This window comes from Heptranchias perlo, chromosome 5 (genome assembly GCF_035084215.1).
Source record: "Heptranchias perlo isolate sHepPer1 chromosome 5, sHepPer1.hap1, whole genome shotgun sequence".
Taxonomy (NCBI): domain Eukaryota; kingdom Metazoa; phylum Chordata; class Chondrichthyes; order Hexanchiformes; family Hexanchidae; genus Heptranchias; species Heptranchias perlo.
In genome coordinates this window covers 94,393,227-94,413,660 of record NC_090329.1, presented here as the reverse complement: position 1 = coordinate 94,413,660, position 20,434 = coordinate 94,393,227, and the positions used below count along the sequence as shown (strand labels likewise).

General features: G+C 45.2%; 1 protein-coding gene across 7 annotated transcripts in view; it reads right to left on the bottom strand.

Annotated features, from left to right (window-relative positions):
• The window catches only part of ahi1 (Abelson helper integration site 1), a 344,784-nt gene that overhangs the window by 254,202 nt on the left and 70,148 nt on the right, over positions 1 to 20,434 (bottom strand). For all 7 annotated transcript variants that reach the window (XM_067984827.1, XM_067984826.1, XM_067984829.1 and 4 more), the window contains exon 2: positions 709 to 792. In XM_067984827.1, the coding sequence (XP_067840928.1) occupies positions 709 to 718 (10 nt within the window). In that variant the 5' untranslated portion in view covers positions 719 to 792. The remainder of the gene's footprint in view (positions 1 to 708; positions 793 to 20,434) is intronic.

The window sequence follows — 20,434 nt, the reverse complement described above, 5'->3', positions numbered from 1 at the left end:
GTCTTAATGTTTTAGTAGTTTTACTGAAAGTGAATGTGTGAACAAGTGGTAAGATTGGAAGGAGGAGGGGAAGGAATGTGGATATTGCATTATGTAGTATGTTAATCACTAGCCTTTCATCTTTTGAAACCAACCTAGACCTAGGGAATAAAATTCTCTAATTTCTGGCTGGCAGGGCCCTACTAAAAATGAGTTTGGGCATTATCAAGCCAGTTTGACTCAAAGCACAAAATTCACCTAAATCAGCACGAAGAGGCCACAGAATGGTTGATGTGTAAAATAAAAAAAAGTCACAAGTGCTCTTGAGGTTGGGGCCAAAGAACATTGTTAGGGCAAAGCACAGGGAGCTTTACTCTGCATTCAACCACGCTACATGTGAATTGGAAGCCATTCCCCAGCACTAATATCCTTCAGCAACACTCAAAAGAAACTGATTTTCGATGAAGGATCCCACTTAAATATTAGCCTGTTTCTTTTTCAGGTTAAAAAAGCAAAAAACTGCAGATGCTGGGAATCTGTAACAAATCCATTATCTCCACAGATGCTGACTGACCTGTGGAGTGTTTCCAGCATTGTCTGTTTTTCTCCTCCCCCCCCCCCCCCCTCAGGTACTGACTGACCCAGTATGTACTTCCAGAATATTATGTTTTTATTTCAGATTTCCAGCAGTCTCTTATCAAAACCAAGAAAATTTTGTCTGTACTATACCTGCTGGCATCTTTCCCAGGATTGTACATAGAGATCTTCTTTATTCACTACATCCTCATTTAATATCTTTAGTTATCAGCCAACCTAAAATAAGTAAAATAAAGCAGTAATGTAATGTAAGGCACCAAAATGAATGGGGGGGGGGGGGGGAAGGAAAGATGGAGAAGGAATCTACCAACAGTATGCAGTGAGTAAACATTTCACATGGACAACTCAAACAGTTCCTGTGACACATCCATGTCTAAACAACCACAACCCCCCCACACCCCCCCCCAAACCCATCTAAAGAATTCAGAGATTCTGATAAATCATCTGTAATTTGCAATTAGATGAATATACATATTTTGCATTTTAAAGGCTTTTTGGTAAAAGCATTTATACCATAGTGTCACAATTAATTTTTCGAACAAACGGTGACATTTTCTGGTACTTCTAGTCATGCTATCACATGCTTTCAAGTGGGTATAGTTTTCGTTGAAAAAGTCAGTACGAGAAACAGATTTCCTTGTTTAATATTTGTGCGGATTTTGTTGGCAGCCATGTTAACAACCACACAAAATATACCCAAAGATCTTTCATTCTTGCACTTAGAGCAGAGTGAGTTGCTGTACAAGATCCCATAAGATTAGACAGTAGTATGCATTTACATGCTGTGCCTGCATGTAAATATTAGGACTTATTTGCAATGTGTGCTGTGACTCATTGATAAAGAGTTTTTGCCTCTTGTGTTGGATGTACATTTTTGGTAAAACAGGTACTTTCAAATTTTTGCATCTACATGTGTATATGAAAAAGGATAGGAAAAGACCAGCTGGTCCATGAAACCTGTCCTGTCCTGGCATGGTGTAACTTCCAAATACCATCACCCACATTCCTCCATCCCCTCATGCAGTCATACAACTGCCTGTTTTTTGGCTCTCCAGGGAAATTGTGTGGCTATATGGGGAGGGGGAAGGAGGAAGGGGTGATGGTGTGTGGAATTTACACCTTGCCGAGACAAGATAGGCTCGATGTACCAGTTTGTCTTTTCCTGCCCTTTTTTTTAATTTGTTCATGGGATGTGGGCGTCGCTGGCGAGGCCGGCATTTATTGCCCATCCCTAATTGCACTTGAGAAGGTGGTGGTGAGCAGCCTTCTTGAACCGCTGCAGTCCGTGTGGTGACAGTTCTCCCACAGCGCTGTTAGGAAGGGAGTTCCAGGATTTTGACCCAGCGACGATGAAGGAACGGCGATATATTTCCAAGTCGGGATGGTGTGTGACTTGGAGGGGAACGTGCAGGTGGTGTTGTTCCCATGTGCCTGCTGCTCTTGTCCTTCTAGGTGGTAGAGGTCGCTGGTTTGGGAGATGCTGTCGAAGAAGCCTTGGCGAGTTGCTGCAGTGCATCCTGTGGATGGTACACACTGCAGCCACAGTGCGCCGCTGGTGAAGGGAGTGAATGTTTTGGGTGGTGGATGGGGTGCCAATCAAGCGGGCTGCTTTATCTTGGATGGTATCGAGCTTCTTGAGTGTTGTTGGAGCTGCACTCATCCAGGCAAGTGGAGAGTATTCCATCACACTCCTGACTTGTGCTTTGTAGATGGTGGAAAGGCTTTGGGAAGTCAGGAGGTGAGTCACTCGCCACAGAATACCCAGCCTCTGACCTGCTCTCGTAGCCACAGTATTTATATGGCTGGTCCAGTTAAGTTTCCGGTCAATGGTGACCCCCAGGATGTTGATGGTGGGGGATTCAGCGATGGTAATGCCGTTGAATGTCAAGGGGAGGTGGTTAGACCCTCTCTTGTTGGAGATGGTCATTGCCTGGCACGAATGTTATTTGCCATTTATGAGCCCAAGCCTGGATGTTGTCCAGGTCTTGCTGCATGCGAGCTCGGACTGCCTCATTATTTGAGGGGTTGCGAATGGAACTGAACACTGTGCAATCATCAGCAAACATCCCCATTTCTGACCTTATGATGGAGGGAAGGTCATTGATGAAGCAGCTGAAGATGGTTGGGCCAAGGACACTGCCTTGAGGAACTCCTGCAGCAATGCCCTGGGGCTTAGATGATTGGCCTCCAACAACCACTGCCATCTTCCTTTGTGCTAGGTATGACTCCAACCACTGGAGAGTTTTCCCCCTGATTCCCATTGACTTCAATTTTACTAGGGCTCCTTGGTGCCACACTCAGTCAAATGCTGCCTTGATGTCAAGGGCAGTCACTCTCACCTCACCTCTGGAATTCAGCTCTTTTGTCCATGTTTGGACCAAGGCTATAATGAGGTCTGGAGCCGAGTGGTCCTGGCGGAACCCAAACTGAGCATCGGTGAGCAGGTTATTGGTGAGTAAGTGCCGCTTGATAGCACTGTCGACGACACCTTACATCACTTTGCTGATGATTGAGAGTAGACTGATGGGGCGGTAATTGGCCGGATTGGATTTGTCCTGCTTTTTGTGGACAGGACATACCTGGGCAATTTTCCACATTGTCGGGTAGATGCCAGTGTTGTAGCTGTACTGGAACAGCTTGGCTGGAGGTCATGTTCGTATGCAAGTAATGATGCAAAAACATCTCTTAAAAATCCACAAAGTAAAAGTTTTACCAAAATGTACCAACTCAAGCAGCAAAAAACTGTACCAACAGATGTCACAAGCACACTTTATAAATAAATCCAATACTTACAAACTTTTTTTTATTGTTAATCATTTTTTCACGTCTTCAAGAAAGCTAATTTCTCATTCAATGGGTTCCCAATCTCTGCCAAGGCACTGTGGGATGCACCAAGTCGAGACAACATAACCCCACCGGGGAGGAGGAGGGAGGGGAATTTGAAAGGAGGGTTAAAATTCCCCAGCAATAATTCTAGTGCAAGTAGAAAACAGGAATTTCCATTTTATAAACCTACACTAACTTTTTTGCTAAATTTAGAGTAATTTCACCTACGTGAAGTGAATCAGTTCGCAGACAGTTAGAGAAACAATGACAACTTGCTGTAGTTCATCTACTTACCCTCTCAGCAGGAGAGTAATTTCCATTAAGGAAGGGAAATATAAGATCATTTATTCTCACCATCCAAACATTAAAGAATAGGTATACAAGAATGATAAAAAGTCATCCAAACCCCATGAGACCACTACCTATTATGACTCCTATGAAGAGGCCGACAGCGGCTTCTTGCCCATTTCCCCACCCATTCCAGTTGGGTAGATCAGCAGCATGTTAATGAGACCTTGTGGTTAAAATCGCTGTGCGGGAAACTAGAATCATAGAAAAATTACGGCACAGAAGGAGGCCATTTGGCCCATCGTGTCCGCACCAGCCGAAAATGAGCCACCCAGCCTAATCCCACTTTCCAGCACCTGGTCCGTAACCCTATAGGTCACGGCACTTCAGGTGGATATCCAGGTAAGTTTTAAAATGAGTTGAGGGTGTTTGCCTCTACCACCCTATCAGGGTGAAAAAAAATTTCCTCAGCTCCCCTCTAATCCTTCTACCAATCACTTTAAATCTATGCCCCCTGGTTATTGACCTCTCAGTTAAGGGAAATAGGTCCTTCAAATATCCACTCTATCTAGGCCCCTCAATTTTGTACACCTCAATTAAATCACCCCTCAGCCTCCTCTGTTCCAAAGAGAACCCCAGCCTATCCAACCTTTTCTCATAGCAAAAATTCTCCAGTCCTGGCAACATCCTCATAAATCTCCTCTAAGTGCAATTACACCCTTCCTGTAATGTTGTGACCAGAACTGTACACAGTACTCAAGCTGTAGCCTAACCAGTGTTTTATACAGTTCCAGCATAACCTCCCTGCTCTTATATTCTATGCCTCAGCTAATCAAGGAAAGTTTTCCATATGCCTTCTTAACCACCTTATCTACCTTCAGGGATCTGTGAACATGCACTCCAAGGTCCCTCTCTTCCTCTACACCTCTCAGTACCCTCCCATTTATTGTGTATTCCCTTGCCGTGTTTGCCCTCCCCAAATGCATTACCTCACACTTCTCCAGATTGAATTCCATTTGCCACTTTTCTGCCCACCTGACCAGTCCATTGATATCTTCCTGCAGTCTACAGCTTTCCTCCTCACTATCATCCATGATAGAAAAATCGGCCAATTTTTCTATCATCTGCAAACTTTTTAATCATGCCCCCTACATTCAAGTCCAAATTATTAATATATATCTCAAAAAGCAAGGGACCTAGTACTGAGCCCTGCGGAACCCCACTGGAAATAACCTTCCAGACCCAAAAACACCCGTCGACCATTACCCTTTGCTTCCTGCCACTGAGCCAATTTTGAATCCAACTTGCCACTCTCCCTTGGATCCCATGGGCTTGTACTTTTTTGACCAGTCTGCCATGTGGGACCTTGTCAAAAGCGTTGCTAAAATCCAACGCTCGATCAAATGCACTACCCTCATTGACCCTCCTTGTTACCTCCTCAAAAAATTCAATCAAGTTAGTCAGACACGACCTTCCCTTAACAAATCCACGCTGAATGTCCTTGATTACTCAGTGCCTTTCTAAGTGACGGTTTATCCTGTCCCTAAGAATTATTCTAGTAATTTGCCCACCACCGAGTTTAAACTGACTGGGCTGTAATTACTCGGTCTATCCCGCGCTCTTCTTTTAAACAACAGTACAATGTTACAATGCTAGCAGTCCTCCAATCCTCCGGCACCATGTCTGTATCCAGTGAGGATTGGAAAATGATGGTCAGAGCCTCTATTTTCTCCTTTGCTTCTTTTAACAGCCTGGGATACATTTCATCCAGCCCTGGTGATTTATCTACTTTCAAAAAAATGCTAATCCCCTTAATACTTCCCCTCTCACTAGGTTTATCCCATCCGATATTTCACACTCCTCCTCCTCCTCCTCCTCCTCCTCCTTAACTGCAATGTCTGCATCATCCCTCTCTTGTGCAGACAGACGCAAAGTATTCATTAAGAATACTAAGCGGTTTCCCAAAGGCAGTTAAAATTCCTCCCAGATAAAAGAGTTTACTATCACCTCTCATCACTGGCAACATTCTAGTGAATCTACGCTGGCCCTTTTCCTTTTGTATCATTCCTATCATAACTAGGTGGCTTATCCGGAAAAAACACCAACACATATTTCATAGGACAAATGGGCAATTTCTATGCTGTTAACATTTTAAGATTTTATCCACAGCCCGGGTTGGGATTTAAAATGTTTTTTTTAAAACCAGTATTTCAATTGGGCATCATTGTTTCCAAAATATACACACCAAAGACATATTGCTGCCTTGCAACAGCAATACAAATGTGCTCACTAATTTAAAAGCAATAAAGGAGAGTAATGACTCAAAAAATGAGAGAGATGGCAAAGAAAAATATGTCACATTCTGGCTCCTTAAATTTCAATCTCCAAATAGATTTCAGACATAGCCCATTCATGTTGAAAAGCAGTAATCTTTCTTACAAAATTAGTTGCATTGATCTAAGAATACCTTATATATGAAATGTTTTAGAAGAAATGTGGCAGCATGGAGAAGGATTGGAGTAATCCTATATCAGATTGCTAATAAGCTTAAGATAGCCCGTACGGCAATCAATTTATATCCTCTTGCAAAATTAGATAATTGCAAAGCAACAAGTCAGAGACAAAATGAGTTTTTAATAGCAGGCTTATTATTATGGTTGCAGAATCATTTAGCAGCAGGGATAATTGCTGACAAACATCCCAGGCCCACTACATTGACAGAAACTAATTTTTTTAAATCCACTTTCATACAAAAGGAGGATTTTTGCGAAAAATTTGCATTAATAAGTTTCTTGCGCGGGGGAAGTAAGTGCATTGAAAACATGTTGCTGTGGAACATTCAGTGCTCTGCCAGCTAAGTAACTCCTTCACTGTCTTTGGTTCTTAGCCAAGTGTGCTGGCCTAATTTAGTACATTATTGTTAATTGAGACTAATTAAGGATCTTGTCTTGGGTACATATATGCTACAGTTAAAGACACCTTTTTCCCCCACCAGGCTTGAAGTCAGTTGGACCTACATCTGTCCCACCTGCTTTTTAAAGGAAATGGTAAATTCTGGAAGTCAGCATTAGCAGGAAATACACAGGAAGTCTGTCAGGTTAATGTTTCAGATATGCAGCCTCCATCAGAACCAGAAACTGGATGATAAGAACACCCCTTTATATGCCAGAACAAAATAAAGGGGGAGGGGCAGGGGGAAGAAGAGGTAAAAAGACAACAGTCAGGTATGCTGGTTCCTGTCACAAGAAAGCAATTAATGGGTTTAAGAGTTTGCAAACTACAAGTAAAAAGAAAATGCTAAATGGAGGGAAATTAAGTGAACGGAGGATGGTATAAACAGGCAAGCAAATAGGAAAGACAGCTAAGGGCTGGCTTTGTTTAAGTCAGATCAAAGGATTGCAGAGCACCAAGAATAAAGATGTGATTCTAGTCCTTAGTTGGAACTGGGTACGACAAAGATGGAAAAAAGCCAAAGTGGGAATTAGACAGGGAGTTGAAGTAGCGACCCAAAGGACAGTTAGTATCATACTTGGGAACAGAATGAAGATGTGTTTTTAGTCTCCCTGGTAAAGAGAGTACACTGTAAGCAACTAATGCAGTATAATTAGATTTGAAGTACATACAAAATTGGTGTCTCACATGGAAAGAACGTTGAGGCCCTGGACAAATGTTGCTGGAGCGGCACTTACATTCTTGTAACTCACTTTGTGGCCATTCTTCACGTGACCCTAAATACTGTGCATCAGAGGCCCATTTTACCACAGGGTTTATTCGCTGCTGAACCAATCCCTGTCCTCACCCAGTATCAAAGAAACTCTGGCAATTTTTCCCCTCTGTAGCCCAGGGACAATGAGACTAATGCAGGAAGCCTATATTTTTCAGAGCTTTTCAACAGTTCTGTTGTGCCAAGATCAGTATCCATAAGCAAAGAAGATGCCAATCTCCATACAGATGAATAAATCAACCTTACAAACATATTTATTTGTCACATAAGTCATCCAAGTAATTTTTTCCAGCCACAGGACAAAATATCAAAATACTTCACAACACTATGTTTTGGGTAGCAAAGACAAACTGGACATTGAAAAGGTGTCATATTCACCTTTTTAACATTAGAACAGTCTGTGTTTTCTAATCACCTATATGTTTAAAAAAAAAAGGAAAAATTAGCTGCTAGTTTTTACAAAGTTTGTGGTCAATAACTGTGTAGTCTTATTGTCTGATCACTCTCACCTCTTGGTTCAAAATTTCTCTCTGCCCAAACCTTTCTAGCTTTATACTATTCTCATCAATGCTGCTGGCCTAGTACTCCTCTAAATTTTCTTGTTTGTTCTTTATAAGCTGCAAATATATCACTCCGCACACCTCTTCCTCTCTACGTTGAAATCAAGATTCATTACGTGCCACCTCATTCTCTCTCCGGAACTCAGAATACCAGAACTCCTTCAGCCTTTCCTTTCTCCTACTTCAGGCTTTCAAAACCCACGTAAGGCATCACCTAATCCCTACTTCCCAATTAACTTCATTTGTTCTTTTATTCTATAGGAATTTGGCAGTGTCTTCCCCATGGGCCTAGATTTCTCAATTTAAAAAGTCTAATAATTAATGCCAAGGTTGAGAGTTATATATAAGCGGAAAATAATGATCAGCACCTTATCATGGCTCTCAAACATCTCACGTTCAACAGCACACCTTTACTGCCCAATATCTAATCATATGATAGTATAAGTCGGCACATAACAATAGTACCCCCTTGTGATCTGAACTGGGTATGGTGTCTTTTCCTGTGCCCTCTTCCAATCTTTCAGTAAACAGCCAGGTAACACTTTAGTGAGACGAGGCCTAATATGAATAGTTAAGTTGCTTTATTTCACAGACAGCAAGAGAACGTACAGAGTAGCAGTTATAACAAAATCTCACTTACTCCAACTAATTTCCGTTCCATTCTTATATGCAAGAAAAGTCAACCGGCTCTGCCCTGATTGGTGGGCTAAATAAAAGTGCTTTTAATCTGCTTTAGCATACAAAGGGCCTGACCAGGTCCCTGAAGGCGATCTGTCTGCCTGGACCTCACTGCCTTCCCTCTCAGCAGATCTCACCAACTGAACTTGAAAACATTTCTATTTTTTTGTTACTTCTGACTACAGGAAGGCAGGGGTCCCTCCAACTTCCCCTGTTTAATGATTTGCTGATATGCTTGTCAATAAAACCAGCTACCCGCCCCCGACTGTAAATTCTATGCGCAAATAGAAGAATTCAACCCAACATTAATAGGTGTGGATATTTGTAGGAAGCCTGGAGAGATAACAAATTACCCACTGTCTCCAGTCATTGTGCAAAATATCTTCAATGCCTGACTCATTGACATATAGGGCTCGATATTAGCAGGGCGGCGGGTTCTCAGCGAGGGGTCGACTGGGCACATGGGTAACATGCTTGGTGAAATCAGTGTGCTCCGCTCGCAATTACAGGCTAATTGGAGCCACTCACCTTTGCTTCCGGGTTTCCCGCTGGTAAGCTGCGCAGCGGGCGGACTGCACAAGCGCAGTAAGGTCTGTCAGCTGGAGGAGCCCTATTTAAAGGGGCAGTCCACCAACGCTCTTCCTGCAGCAAACAACCAATGCTAAACCATGGAGCACGCCAGAGGGAAGGCTGCCCCAAGATTTTCAGACTCCTCACTCCAGCTGCTGCTGGATGGGGTGAGGAGGAGGAGGGAAATATTGTTCTCGTCTGATGGGAGGAAGTGCCCTCCCTCCACCACGAAGGAGGCCTGGTTGGAGGTGGCCGAGGAGGTCACCAGCTGCGCCAATGTGCCACGAACCTGGGTCCAGTGCAGGAAGAGATTTAATGACCTAACCAGGTTAGGCAAAGTGAGTAGACTTACGCATTCTCCCACACTCCGTCTTCCACATCACCTCCACCACCACGCAACCCCTCCTGCACTGCCACCACAATGCTCTCGCATCACTCCTCACATCCACTCAACTATCATCCTCATCTTGCCTGCATGTACTCACCGCCCCGTCCCCATTCGAACACTACCATGCAACCCAATCCTCATACAATATCATGGCTATGTTGCACATGCACCCTCCCATGCATCTCCCTCACGCTCAACCCCACCCACACCAATGCATGCAGCGGGTCACCATGCAACCATCACTCAATCACGCCTGTGTTTTGCCTTGATAGGAGAAGAGATGCCAGAACGCCCGGGAAATGGCACGGACCGGAGGGGGCTCGCCACACCAGGTGGTCCTAACGGACGCGGAGCAGCAGGCATTGGACATCAGCCGCACGCTGGAGTGCCTGTCCCTGGCGGATGCCGAGGCTGGGATTGCACAAGCGGCCAGTGACAGAAAGTTAACACTCAGCACTCATGGTAGCGAATGATCTTAGCATCACTTGGCATCTGCAGCACCTCAACATCTGTTCACATGCCTAATATTGCTTTCTGTTCTCTTGCAGGGCCATCTGCGAGTGCAGTGACCATGGAGGGCGATTCCTCAGAGGACCTGCCGATCTGAGGGTCCATCGTCACATCTGAGCCATGCATCCACCAGCGCAGATACATGCACCTCGGTGGGTTCTCACTTGGTTGGGCTTGCACATGGTGAGTCACCATGCACGTGAGCACGAGCAGACCCTGGTGGCAGGGGCAGCCGTGGAGTGTCGGCGTCGGTGGGAGCACTCTTCTCCAGGCTCCGCTCAGCTGGACCCAGATGCTGAACCCTGGGGGCCAGCCATGAAAAGGAGAGTCATCGAGGGGTAGCAGCACATTGCCGAGGTACTGGAACAGGTGCCACGCGCACTCTCCACAATCACGCAGAGGATGGAGGAGTCCAACTCCTGCATGAGGGGAATGGTGGCACAAGTACAGGCGGGTATCTCCCAGATAGTGTCGCAGGGATGTGAAGACATCTCAGATAGTGTCGCGGGTAGGTGCGGGAATGTCTGCGATGGAGGAAAGGCTAGCCTCCCTCGAGCGTCAAGCACGGCTCAACAATGAGTCCATTCAGGCCCTGACAACCGCCATTCGGATTCAGGGTGAGCAACATTCTGCCACCTTGAACAGGCTGACAGATACTTTACAGGTGGCCTTCCAAGGCCTCACACAAGTCCTCCAAACTGCCGTCCAGCAGAGTGGAAGGAGTGATGTGGGCCTGGGCCACGAGAGGGATGATGGTGAAAGGGGACATGGAAGTGGGGACGCCACTCAAAGAGCTCCCACGTCTCACCCGTTGCCCCCCTCTCAACCAGTACCCACAATGCTGCCCCCTCTCCAGGTGGCCGAGTCTGCCCCTGCACAGGTGCAGGTGGAGCAGTCTTTGGAGGGGCACTCACGGGCACCCAAACCCAGAGGGCGCCGGCCCAAAGCATCTCATCGGTCAAGGCATGGACAAGAGGAACCTGCCACTACCTCTGCTGAAGCCACAGGGGTAGCACCACGTAGGGGTTCCCGGAAACGCAAGACGAAGGTTTTGTGAGCACAAAGGGAATGCACAAGGGTGTCTGACAAATTGTCATGTTTTTCATTTATATTTGTTTTGTTTCACATGCACAATAAATATGATCACCACTACTGCCATGTCTTGCCTATTCTTGACTGGCTTGTGGAATAGGTCCCTTTCATGGGGTTCACCATGAACACGCACACTTGATGCCACCCATTGTGACACTGCAGAGTGGATGTAGGTGTATTTGCAGGGCTCTTTTGTGCAGACTACTGAGAGATGCCGGCGATGTCCCCGGTGGCACCCTGGAAGGATGCGGAGGAGAAGTTGTTGAGGGCAGTGGTGACATTGACAGCGACAGGTAAGAAGATGGTGCTCGGGCCAGCCGGGAGCAGCTCGGCATGAAGGAGGCTGCAGATGTCCACGACTACATGTCGAGTGACTCTGAGCCTCCATGTGCACTGTTGCTCAGAGAGTTCCAGGAAGCTGAGCCTCGATCTGTAGACCCTGTGGCGAGGGTAGTGCCACATCTCTCTCTGCGGTTGCCCTCCCTCCTGCTGTGCAGGTGGATGTGTCACAGCACTGTGTTGTGGAGCTCCACGTGTCAGAGGTGGACGGCGTGGCCGGCGATGCTGTTCGCCCTCCGAGGAGGTCATGACTGCAGCTACGGCGGCCCCCATCCGGAAGATGTACATCTGAGGGGGTCCGCAAGGTAGGTACGTGTGTCTGGACACCAGGGTAAGTGTGCAAGTTTATGCATTTGATTGTTAGGAGGGTGGTGGAGGCCAAACTTTGTCCAAAGCGACAGAGTGGCCTCCTGCAACGAGTGAGGGTCTTCCCCCCGCCCCCCCCCCCCAAACCTGTCAAATGGACCTTTGCAGCTGCCACAGGCTGGTGGCTGCAACACGTCCATTTCAACTGGGAGTGTTTCTCCAGTACGGAAAACAGTCTCAGTTAATTGCAAAATCCAATCCCTCCCAAGATATCAGGTAAATCAGGTCTGTAAACAACCTGAAGTACCTGTTCAAGTACTTTAAGTGGCACCCCGCCGGCTTTAATTGCTGGCAGGAGTCCCACATGCGGGGGCTGCGCGTACTTGTGAGCGCGTCACTGGGGAACCCGGAAGTGGGCAGGTTGGAGCAGGGCTCCGGACCCGCCCGGGAATCCTGGATTTTCGCAGCCCCCCCGCCATGAACGCACCCGATCGCGGGTGCGAAAATAGAGCCCATAAACTCTTTTTCGCAGTGGATGTGGCATATGGCTGTAAGGATAATTTTCAACCTGAGCAAATTTAATTTAAAACACATCACACAACTTAAATGTTTAAACCCTTTCTGTGGAAAAATGGTCAAAAAACCCCCCACAAAATTTGACAAGAAATGATGATAGATTTGTACACAACATTGGTTAGGTCCCAATAAGAACACAAGATATAGGAGCAGGAGTAGGCCATGTGGCCCCTGGAGCCTGCTCCGTCATTCAATAAGATCATGGCTGATCTTCAACTTCAACTCCACTTTCCCACCCAATCCCCATATCCCACGATTCCCCTCGAGTCCAAAAGTCTATCTATCTCACCCTGAATATAATCAACAACTGTGCATCCATAGCCCTCTGGGGTAGAAAATTCCAAAGATTCACAACCATCTGAGTGAAGAAATTTCTCCTCAATTCAATCCTAAATGGCCGATCCCTTATCCTGAGACTATGCCCCCTAGTTCTAGACTCTCCAGCCAGGGGAAACGGCCTCTCAGCATCTTATATGTTTCAATGAGATCACCTCTCATTCTTCTAAACTCCAGAGTACAGGTCCATTCTACTCAACCTCTCCTCATAGACAACCCTCTCATCTCAGGAATCAATCTAGTGAACCGTTGTTGCACCACCTCTAAGGCAAGTATATCCTTCCTTAGGTAAGGAGACCAAAACTATACACAGTACTCCAGGTGTGGTCTCACCAAAGCCCTGTACAATTCCTTACTCTTGTACCATTTGCCTTCCTAATTGCTTAATGTACCAACTTTTTGTGTTTCTTGTACACCCAAATCCCTCTGAACACCAACATTTAATAGTTTCTCACCAATTAAAAAATATTCTGTTTTTCTATTCTTCCTACCAAAGTGTATAACCTCATATTTCCCCACATTATACTCCATCTGCCACCTTCTTGCCCACTCACTTAATCTGTCTAGATCCCTTTGCAGACTCTGTGTCCTCTTCACAGCTTACTTTCCCACATAGCTTTGTATCATCAGCAAACTTGGATACATTACACTCCGTCCCTTCATCTAAGTCATTAATATAGATTGTAAATTGATGAGGCCCAAGCACTGATACTTCTGGCACCCCACTAGTGACAGCCTGCCAACCTGAAAATGACGCGTTTATTCCTACTCTCTGCCTTCTGTCCGTAAACCAATCCTCAATCCTTGCTAATATATTACCCCCAACCCCATCAGCCCTTATTTTGTGTAACAACCTTTCGTGTTGCATCTTATCGAATGCCTTTTGAAAATCCAAATATACTACATCCAATGGTTCCCCTTTATCTACCTTGCTAGTTACATCCTCAAAAAACTAATAGATTTGTCAAATATGACTTCCCTTTCATAAAACCATGTTGACTCTGCCTAATCATATTATGATTTTCCAAGTGTCCTGTTACCACGCCCTTAATAATGAATTCCAGCATTTTCCCAGCATAATGAGAGTACTGTTCTTAATTTTGGCACCCCATTATAGAAAGGACATTAAAGCCAGAGAGCATACAGTATAGATTCAGTAGGATGACTCCAGGGATGGAGAATTATAGTTATGAGTAGAGACTGGAGATATTGGCAAAATTTCCATCGAAGAAGATAAGGCTAAGAGAAAAATTAATATTTTTTTAAATTATGAAGGGTTTTGGCAGAGTGAATAGGGAAAGACTATTTCCTCTGGTTGGGGACTCAGTGATAAGAGGCTATTCATTTAACATTGTCACCAAGAAATTGAGGAGAGGGGTTAGGAGAAATTTCTTTACACAGGGATTTGTTGGAGCATGGAACAGGGAGTGGTTGAGGCAAAGACCAGTGCATCTTTTAGGGCAAAAGTGGATAAATATTTGAAGCAGAGGAAGGCATAGGGCAATGGGGTGAGAGCAGGATAGTCAGATTAGTTTTGGACTGCTCTAGCAGAGACACAATGGGATGAATGGCCTCCTTCTGCACTACAAATCTCTACAATTTCTATGATGGCATGCACAGCAGCCAATTTTCACACAACAATGAGATGAACAATCAGTTTGCAGTAGTTTTGGTTAAGGGAGGAACTCTGAGCTCGACCTTAGAACTTTGAGTCGTACCACTGGATGTTCAATGTCGAACTTAACAAGCAGGCAGAGTCTTGTTTTAACTTCTCATTCAAAGGAATGCATCCTAACATAAAAGCATTCTCTGAGGACTGCATGGAGTGTCAGCCGAGATTATGTGCTCAAGTCCTGGAATAGGTTTGAACCCACAACTTTCCAGAGGTAGGCACTCTTGGGAAGGAGAAGAACATGGAACAGGAGGGAAGAGGGAAGAGGCGACGGCTCATGGGCATTATCATTGTCATCCTGTAGCTGGGCAACTGCAATGCCCACTGCACCATGCCACCCCAATGTGTGCATGTGTGCGCTCATCGGAGTTGCAAGTTCCACCCTCCTCCTGAGGAATTACGATACCTGAGTGTACTGAATAGCCAGGCAGACAATTTACTACCAACTGCACAAATTCCAGAAAAAGGATCAAAAATTTAAAAGATTTTATTTTTCTCAGCAATTTATTTAGTTTAAGCCATTAAAAAAAATGGTTAACTGTGTCAAATCGAATGAGGAATCAGTCACCCAGCTAGCTAAACCTAGAAATGTTGAACAACCACCTATTCAGGGACTCGTTATTGAAGAATTGGGACAGTGGGAAAAAATATCCGCAGGAAGTGCTACACTGACAGCCTCAGTAAGAACTATGTGGTCAACTTCTGCATAAACTGCTCAATGTTTTTTTTAGGAGAGAAACTCCTTCAAAAGATATCTCCCCTTTGTCCCTTTTGCTAGATATTCCTCATCTAACAGAGAGCAACCGGCACCAAGGCTACGGCTGAAACTGGCTGCTCGTTTATGTGAGAACAACCTGGGGCGTTAGCCCTGATTTTTTTTTTCTTCTACTTATCTTCCTATGGGAAAGTATTAGACTGCTTGCCAGACTCTACGGTACGACTGAGACGAGAAACACAGTGTGTGGGAATGCAGGTATAAACCTGTGTCCCATTTGGCCAGAGAAAGGAACAAAGGAAAGATAGATTTTGAAAGAGTCTCACCCTTAGAAAAAAAACAAGTTGTGCAGTTTATACGGAAGTTGTCCAAATGCAACTCAGTTAAAAAAACAAGATAACGTTTATGACAGAGGTGAAAAAAAGTGACAACTAAAGTTATTCAGTTACCAGAAAGGAAAAACCGAAGCAAATTTTTTAAAAATTATTTGTTCATGGGATGTGGGCATCGCTGGCGAGGCCAGCATTTTTGCCTATTCCTAATTGCCATTGGGAAGGTGGTGGTGAGCCACCTTCTTAAACCGCTACAGTCCGTGTGGTGAAGGTTCTCCCAGTGCTGTTAGGATGGGAGTTCCAGGATTTTGACCCAGCGGCGATGAAGGAGCGGCGATATATTCCTAAGTCGGGATGGTGTGTGACTTGGAGGGGAACGTGCAGGTGTCGTTCCCATGTGCCTGCTGCCCTTGTCCTTGTCCTTCTAGGTGGTAGAGGTCGCAGGTTTGGGAGGTGCTGTCGAAGACGCCTTGGCGAGTTGTTGCAGTGCATCCTGTGGGTGGTACACACTGCAACCACAGTGCGCCGCTGGTGAAGGGAGTGAATGTTTAGGGTGGTGGATGGGGTGCCAATCAAGCAGGCTGCTTTGTCCTGGATGGTGTCAAGCTTCTTGAGTGTTGTTGGAACTGCACTCATCCAAGCAAGTGGAGAGTATTCCATCACACTCCTGACTTGTGCCTTATAGATGGTGGAAAGGCTTTGGGAAGTCAGGTGGTGAGTCACTCGCCGCAGAATACCCAGCCTCTGACCTGCTCTTGAAGCCGCAGTATTTATATGGCTGGTCCAGTTAAGTTTCTGGTCAATGGTGACCCCCAGGATGTTGATGGTGGGGGATTCGGCGATGGTAATGCCGTTGACTGTCGAGGGGAGGTGGTTAGACTCTCTTGTTGGAGATGGTCATTGCCTAGCACGAATGTTACTTGCCACTTATCAGCCCAAGCCTGGATGTTGTCCAGGTCTTGCTGCATGAGGGCACGGACTGCTTCATTATGAGGGGTTGCGAATGGAACTGAACACTGCAATCATCAGCGAACATCCCCATTTCTGACCTTATGATGGAGGGAAGGTCATTGATGAAGCAGCTGAAGATGGTTGGGCCTAGGACACTGCCCTGAGGAACTCCTGCAGCAATGTCCTGGGGCTGAGATGATTGGCCTCCAACAACCACTACCAACTTCCTTTTGTGCTAGGTATGACTCCAGCCACTGGAGAGTTTTCCCCCTGATTCCCACTGACTTCAATTTTACTAAGGCTCCTTGGTGCCACACGCTATCAAATGCTGCCTTGATGTCAAGGGCAGTCACTCTCACCTCACCTCTAGAATTCAGCTCTTTTGTCCATATTTGGACTAAGGCTGTAATGAGGTCTGGAGCCGAGTGGTCCTGGCAGAACCCAAACTGAGCATCGGTGAGCAGGTTATTGGTGAGTAAGTGCCGCTTGATAGCACTGTCGAAGACACCTTCCATCATTTTGCTGATGCTTGAGAGTAGACTGATGGAGCGGTAATTGGCCAGATTGGATTTGTCCTGCTTTTTGTGGACAGGGCATACCTGGGCAATTTTCCACATGGTCGGATAGATGCCAGTGTTGTAGCTGTACTGGAACAGTTTGGCTAGAGGCGCAGCTAGTTCTGGAACACAAGTCTTCAGCAATGCAGGTGGGATGCTTTCGAGGCCCATAGCCTATGCTGTATCCAGTGCACTCAGACGTTTCTTGATATCACGTGGAGTGAATCGAATTGGCTGAAGACTGGCTTCAGTGATGGTGGGGATATCGGGAGGAAGCAGAGATAGATCATCCACTCAGCACTTCTGGCTGAAGATGGTTGCAAACACTTCAGCCTTGTCTTTTGCACTCACGTGCTGGACTCTGCCATCATTGAGGATGGGGATGTTTAAAGAGCTTCCTCCTCCCGTTAGTTGTTTAATTGTCCACCACCATTCACGACTGGATTTGGCAGGACTGCAGAGCTTTGATCTGATCCGTTGGTTGTGGAATCGCTTAGCTCTGTCTATAGCATGTTGCTTCCGCTCTTTAGCGTGCAAGTGGTCCTAGAGTTGTAGCATCACCAGGTTGGCACCTCATTTTTAGGTACGCCTAGTGCTGCTCCTGGCATGCTCTTCTACACTCCTCATTAAACCAGGGTTGATCCCCTGGCTTGTTGGTAATGGTAGAGTGAGGGATATGCTGGGCCATGAGGTTACAGATTGTGTTGGTATACAATTCTGCTGCTGTTGATGGCCCACAGCGCCTCATGGATGCCCAGTTTTGAGCTGCTAAATCTGTTCTGAATCTATCCCATTTAGCACAGTGGTAGTGCCACACAACACTATCCTCAGTGCAAAGACGGGACTTTGTCTCCACGAGGACGATGCGGTGGTCACTCCTACCAATACTGTCATGGACAGATGCATCTGCGACAGGTAGATTGGTGAGGACAAGGTCAAGTAGGCTTTTCCCTCGTGTTGGTTCTTGTGTTCTTGGATTTTCAATTTCTGTGTACTTACAATCAACTGTGTAATCACTGGAAACATAGAAACATAGAAAATAGGAGCAGGAGTAGGCCATTCAGCCCTTCAAGCCTGCTCCGCCATTCAATATGATCATGGCTGATCCTTTATCTCAATACCATATTCCCGCTCTCTCCCCATACCCCTTGATGCCTTTTGAGTCTAGAAATCTATCTAACTCCTTCTTAAACATATTCAGTGACTTGGCCTCCGCAGCCTTCTGTGGTGGAGAATTCCACAGGTTCACCACCCTCTGCGTGAAGAAATTTCTCCTCATCTCAGTCCTAAATGTCCTACCCTGTATCCTGAGACTGTGACCCCTCATCCTCCCTGCATCCAGTCATCTAGCCCGGTCAGAATTTTATGTTTCAATGAAATCCCCTCTCATTCTTCTAAACTCGAGTGAATACAGGCCGAGTCAACCCAATCTCTCCTCATACAACAGTCCTGCCATCCCAGGAATCAGTCTGGTGAACCTTCGCTGCATTGCCTCTATGGCAAGTATATCCTTTCTTCGGTAAGGAGACCAAAACTGCACACAATACTTCAGGTCTGGTCTCAACAAGGTTCTGTATAACTGCAGTAAAACATCCTTGTTCCTGTACTCAAATCCTCTTGCAATGAAGGCCAACATACCATTTGCCTTCCTAACTGCTTGCTGCACCTGCATGTTTGCTTTCAGTGACTGGTGTACAAGGTTACCCAGGTCCCTTTGTACATCAACATTCCCCAATCTATCACCATTTAAATAATACTCTGCCTTTCTGTTTTTCCTTCCAATGTGAATAACTTCACATTTATCCACATTATACTGCACCTGCCATATATTTGCCCACTCACTCAACTTGTCTAAATCGCCTTGAAGCCTCTGCATCCTCCTCACAACTCACAATCCCACCTAGTTTTGTCTCATCAGCAAACTTGGAAATATTACATTTGGTTCCCTCATCCAAATCATTGATATATATGGTGAATAGCTGAGGTCCAAGCGCGGATCCTTGCGGTACCCCGCCTGCCACCTCGAAAAAGACCCATTTATTCCTACTCTGTGTTTCCTGTCCGTTGACCAATTTTCAATCCATGCCAGTATATTACCCCCAATCCCATGTGCTTTAATTTTGCACACTAACCTCTTATGTGGGACTTTATCAAAGGCCTTCTGAAAATCCAAATAAACCAATCCACTGGTTCTCCCTCATCTATTCTACCAGTTACATCCTCAAAAAACTCCAGTAGGTTCGTCAAACATGATTTCCCTTTCATAAATCCATGTTGACTTTGTCTAATATTGTTGATATTTTCCAAGTGTCCTGTTATCACATCCTTTATAATAGACTCTAGCATTTTCCCTATTTCTGATGTTCGGCTAACCAGTCTGTAGTTCCCTGTTTTCTCTCTCCCTCCTTTTTTAAATAGTGGGGTTACATTTGCCACCCTCCAATCTGCAGGAACTGTTCCATAATCTATAGAATTTTGGAAGATGACAACTAATGCATCCACTAATTCCATCGGTCTTTTAGTACTCTGGGATGCAGATTATCAGGCCCTGGGGATTTATCGGCTTTCAGTCCCATTAATTTCTCCAGCACTATTTTTTTTTACCAATACTAATTTCCTTTAATTCCTCCTGCTCACTAGTCCCTTGGTTCCCTAGCATTTCTGGGAAGTTATTTGTGTCCTCTTCCGTGAAGACAGAACCAAAGTATTTGTTTAATTGCTCTGCCATTTCCCTGTTCCCCATTATAAATTCTCCCATTTCTGACTGTAAGGCACCTACATTTGTCTTCAGTAATCTTTTTCTTTTTACATACTTGAAGAAGCTTTTACAGTCCACTTTTATGTTCCTTGCAAGTTTATTCTCATGCTCTATTTTTCCCCTCTTAATCAATCTCTTGGTCCTTTTTTGCAGAATTCTAAACTGCTCCCAATCCTCAGGCTTGCTACTTTTTCTGGCAACTTTATATGACTCCTCTTTGAATCTAATACTATCCTTAATTTCTTTTGTTAGCCATGGTTGAGTTGCATTTCCTTTTGTGTTTTTGCCCCAGAAAGGAATGTATAATTGTTGCAATTCATGCATTCGCTCCTTATATGTTAGCCATTGCCTATCCACCGTCATGCCTTTTAATGAAGCTTCCCAATCTATCATAGCCAACTCACTCCTCATACCTTTGTAGTTTCCTTTGTTTAGATTTAGGACCCTAGTTTTGGATTGGACTACTTCACTTTCCATCTTATTGAAGAATTCTTTCATGTTATGGTCACTCTTCCCTAAAGGACCCCGCACAACAAGATTATCAAAAGTACATGAGAACATTTATTCTTTCAGTGTTGTCACTAAGCCTATTTAAGATCTTTATACCAATATGCTGTAGGACACACAGGTTGCAAGGAATTTTGTAAAATCAGGTAGCCCTGTAAAATTAATCTTTACAA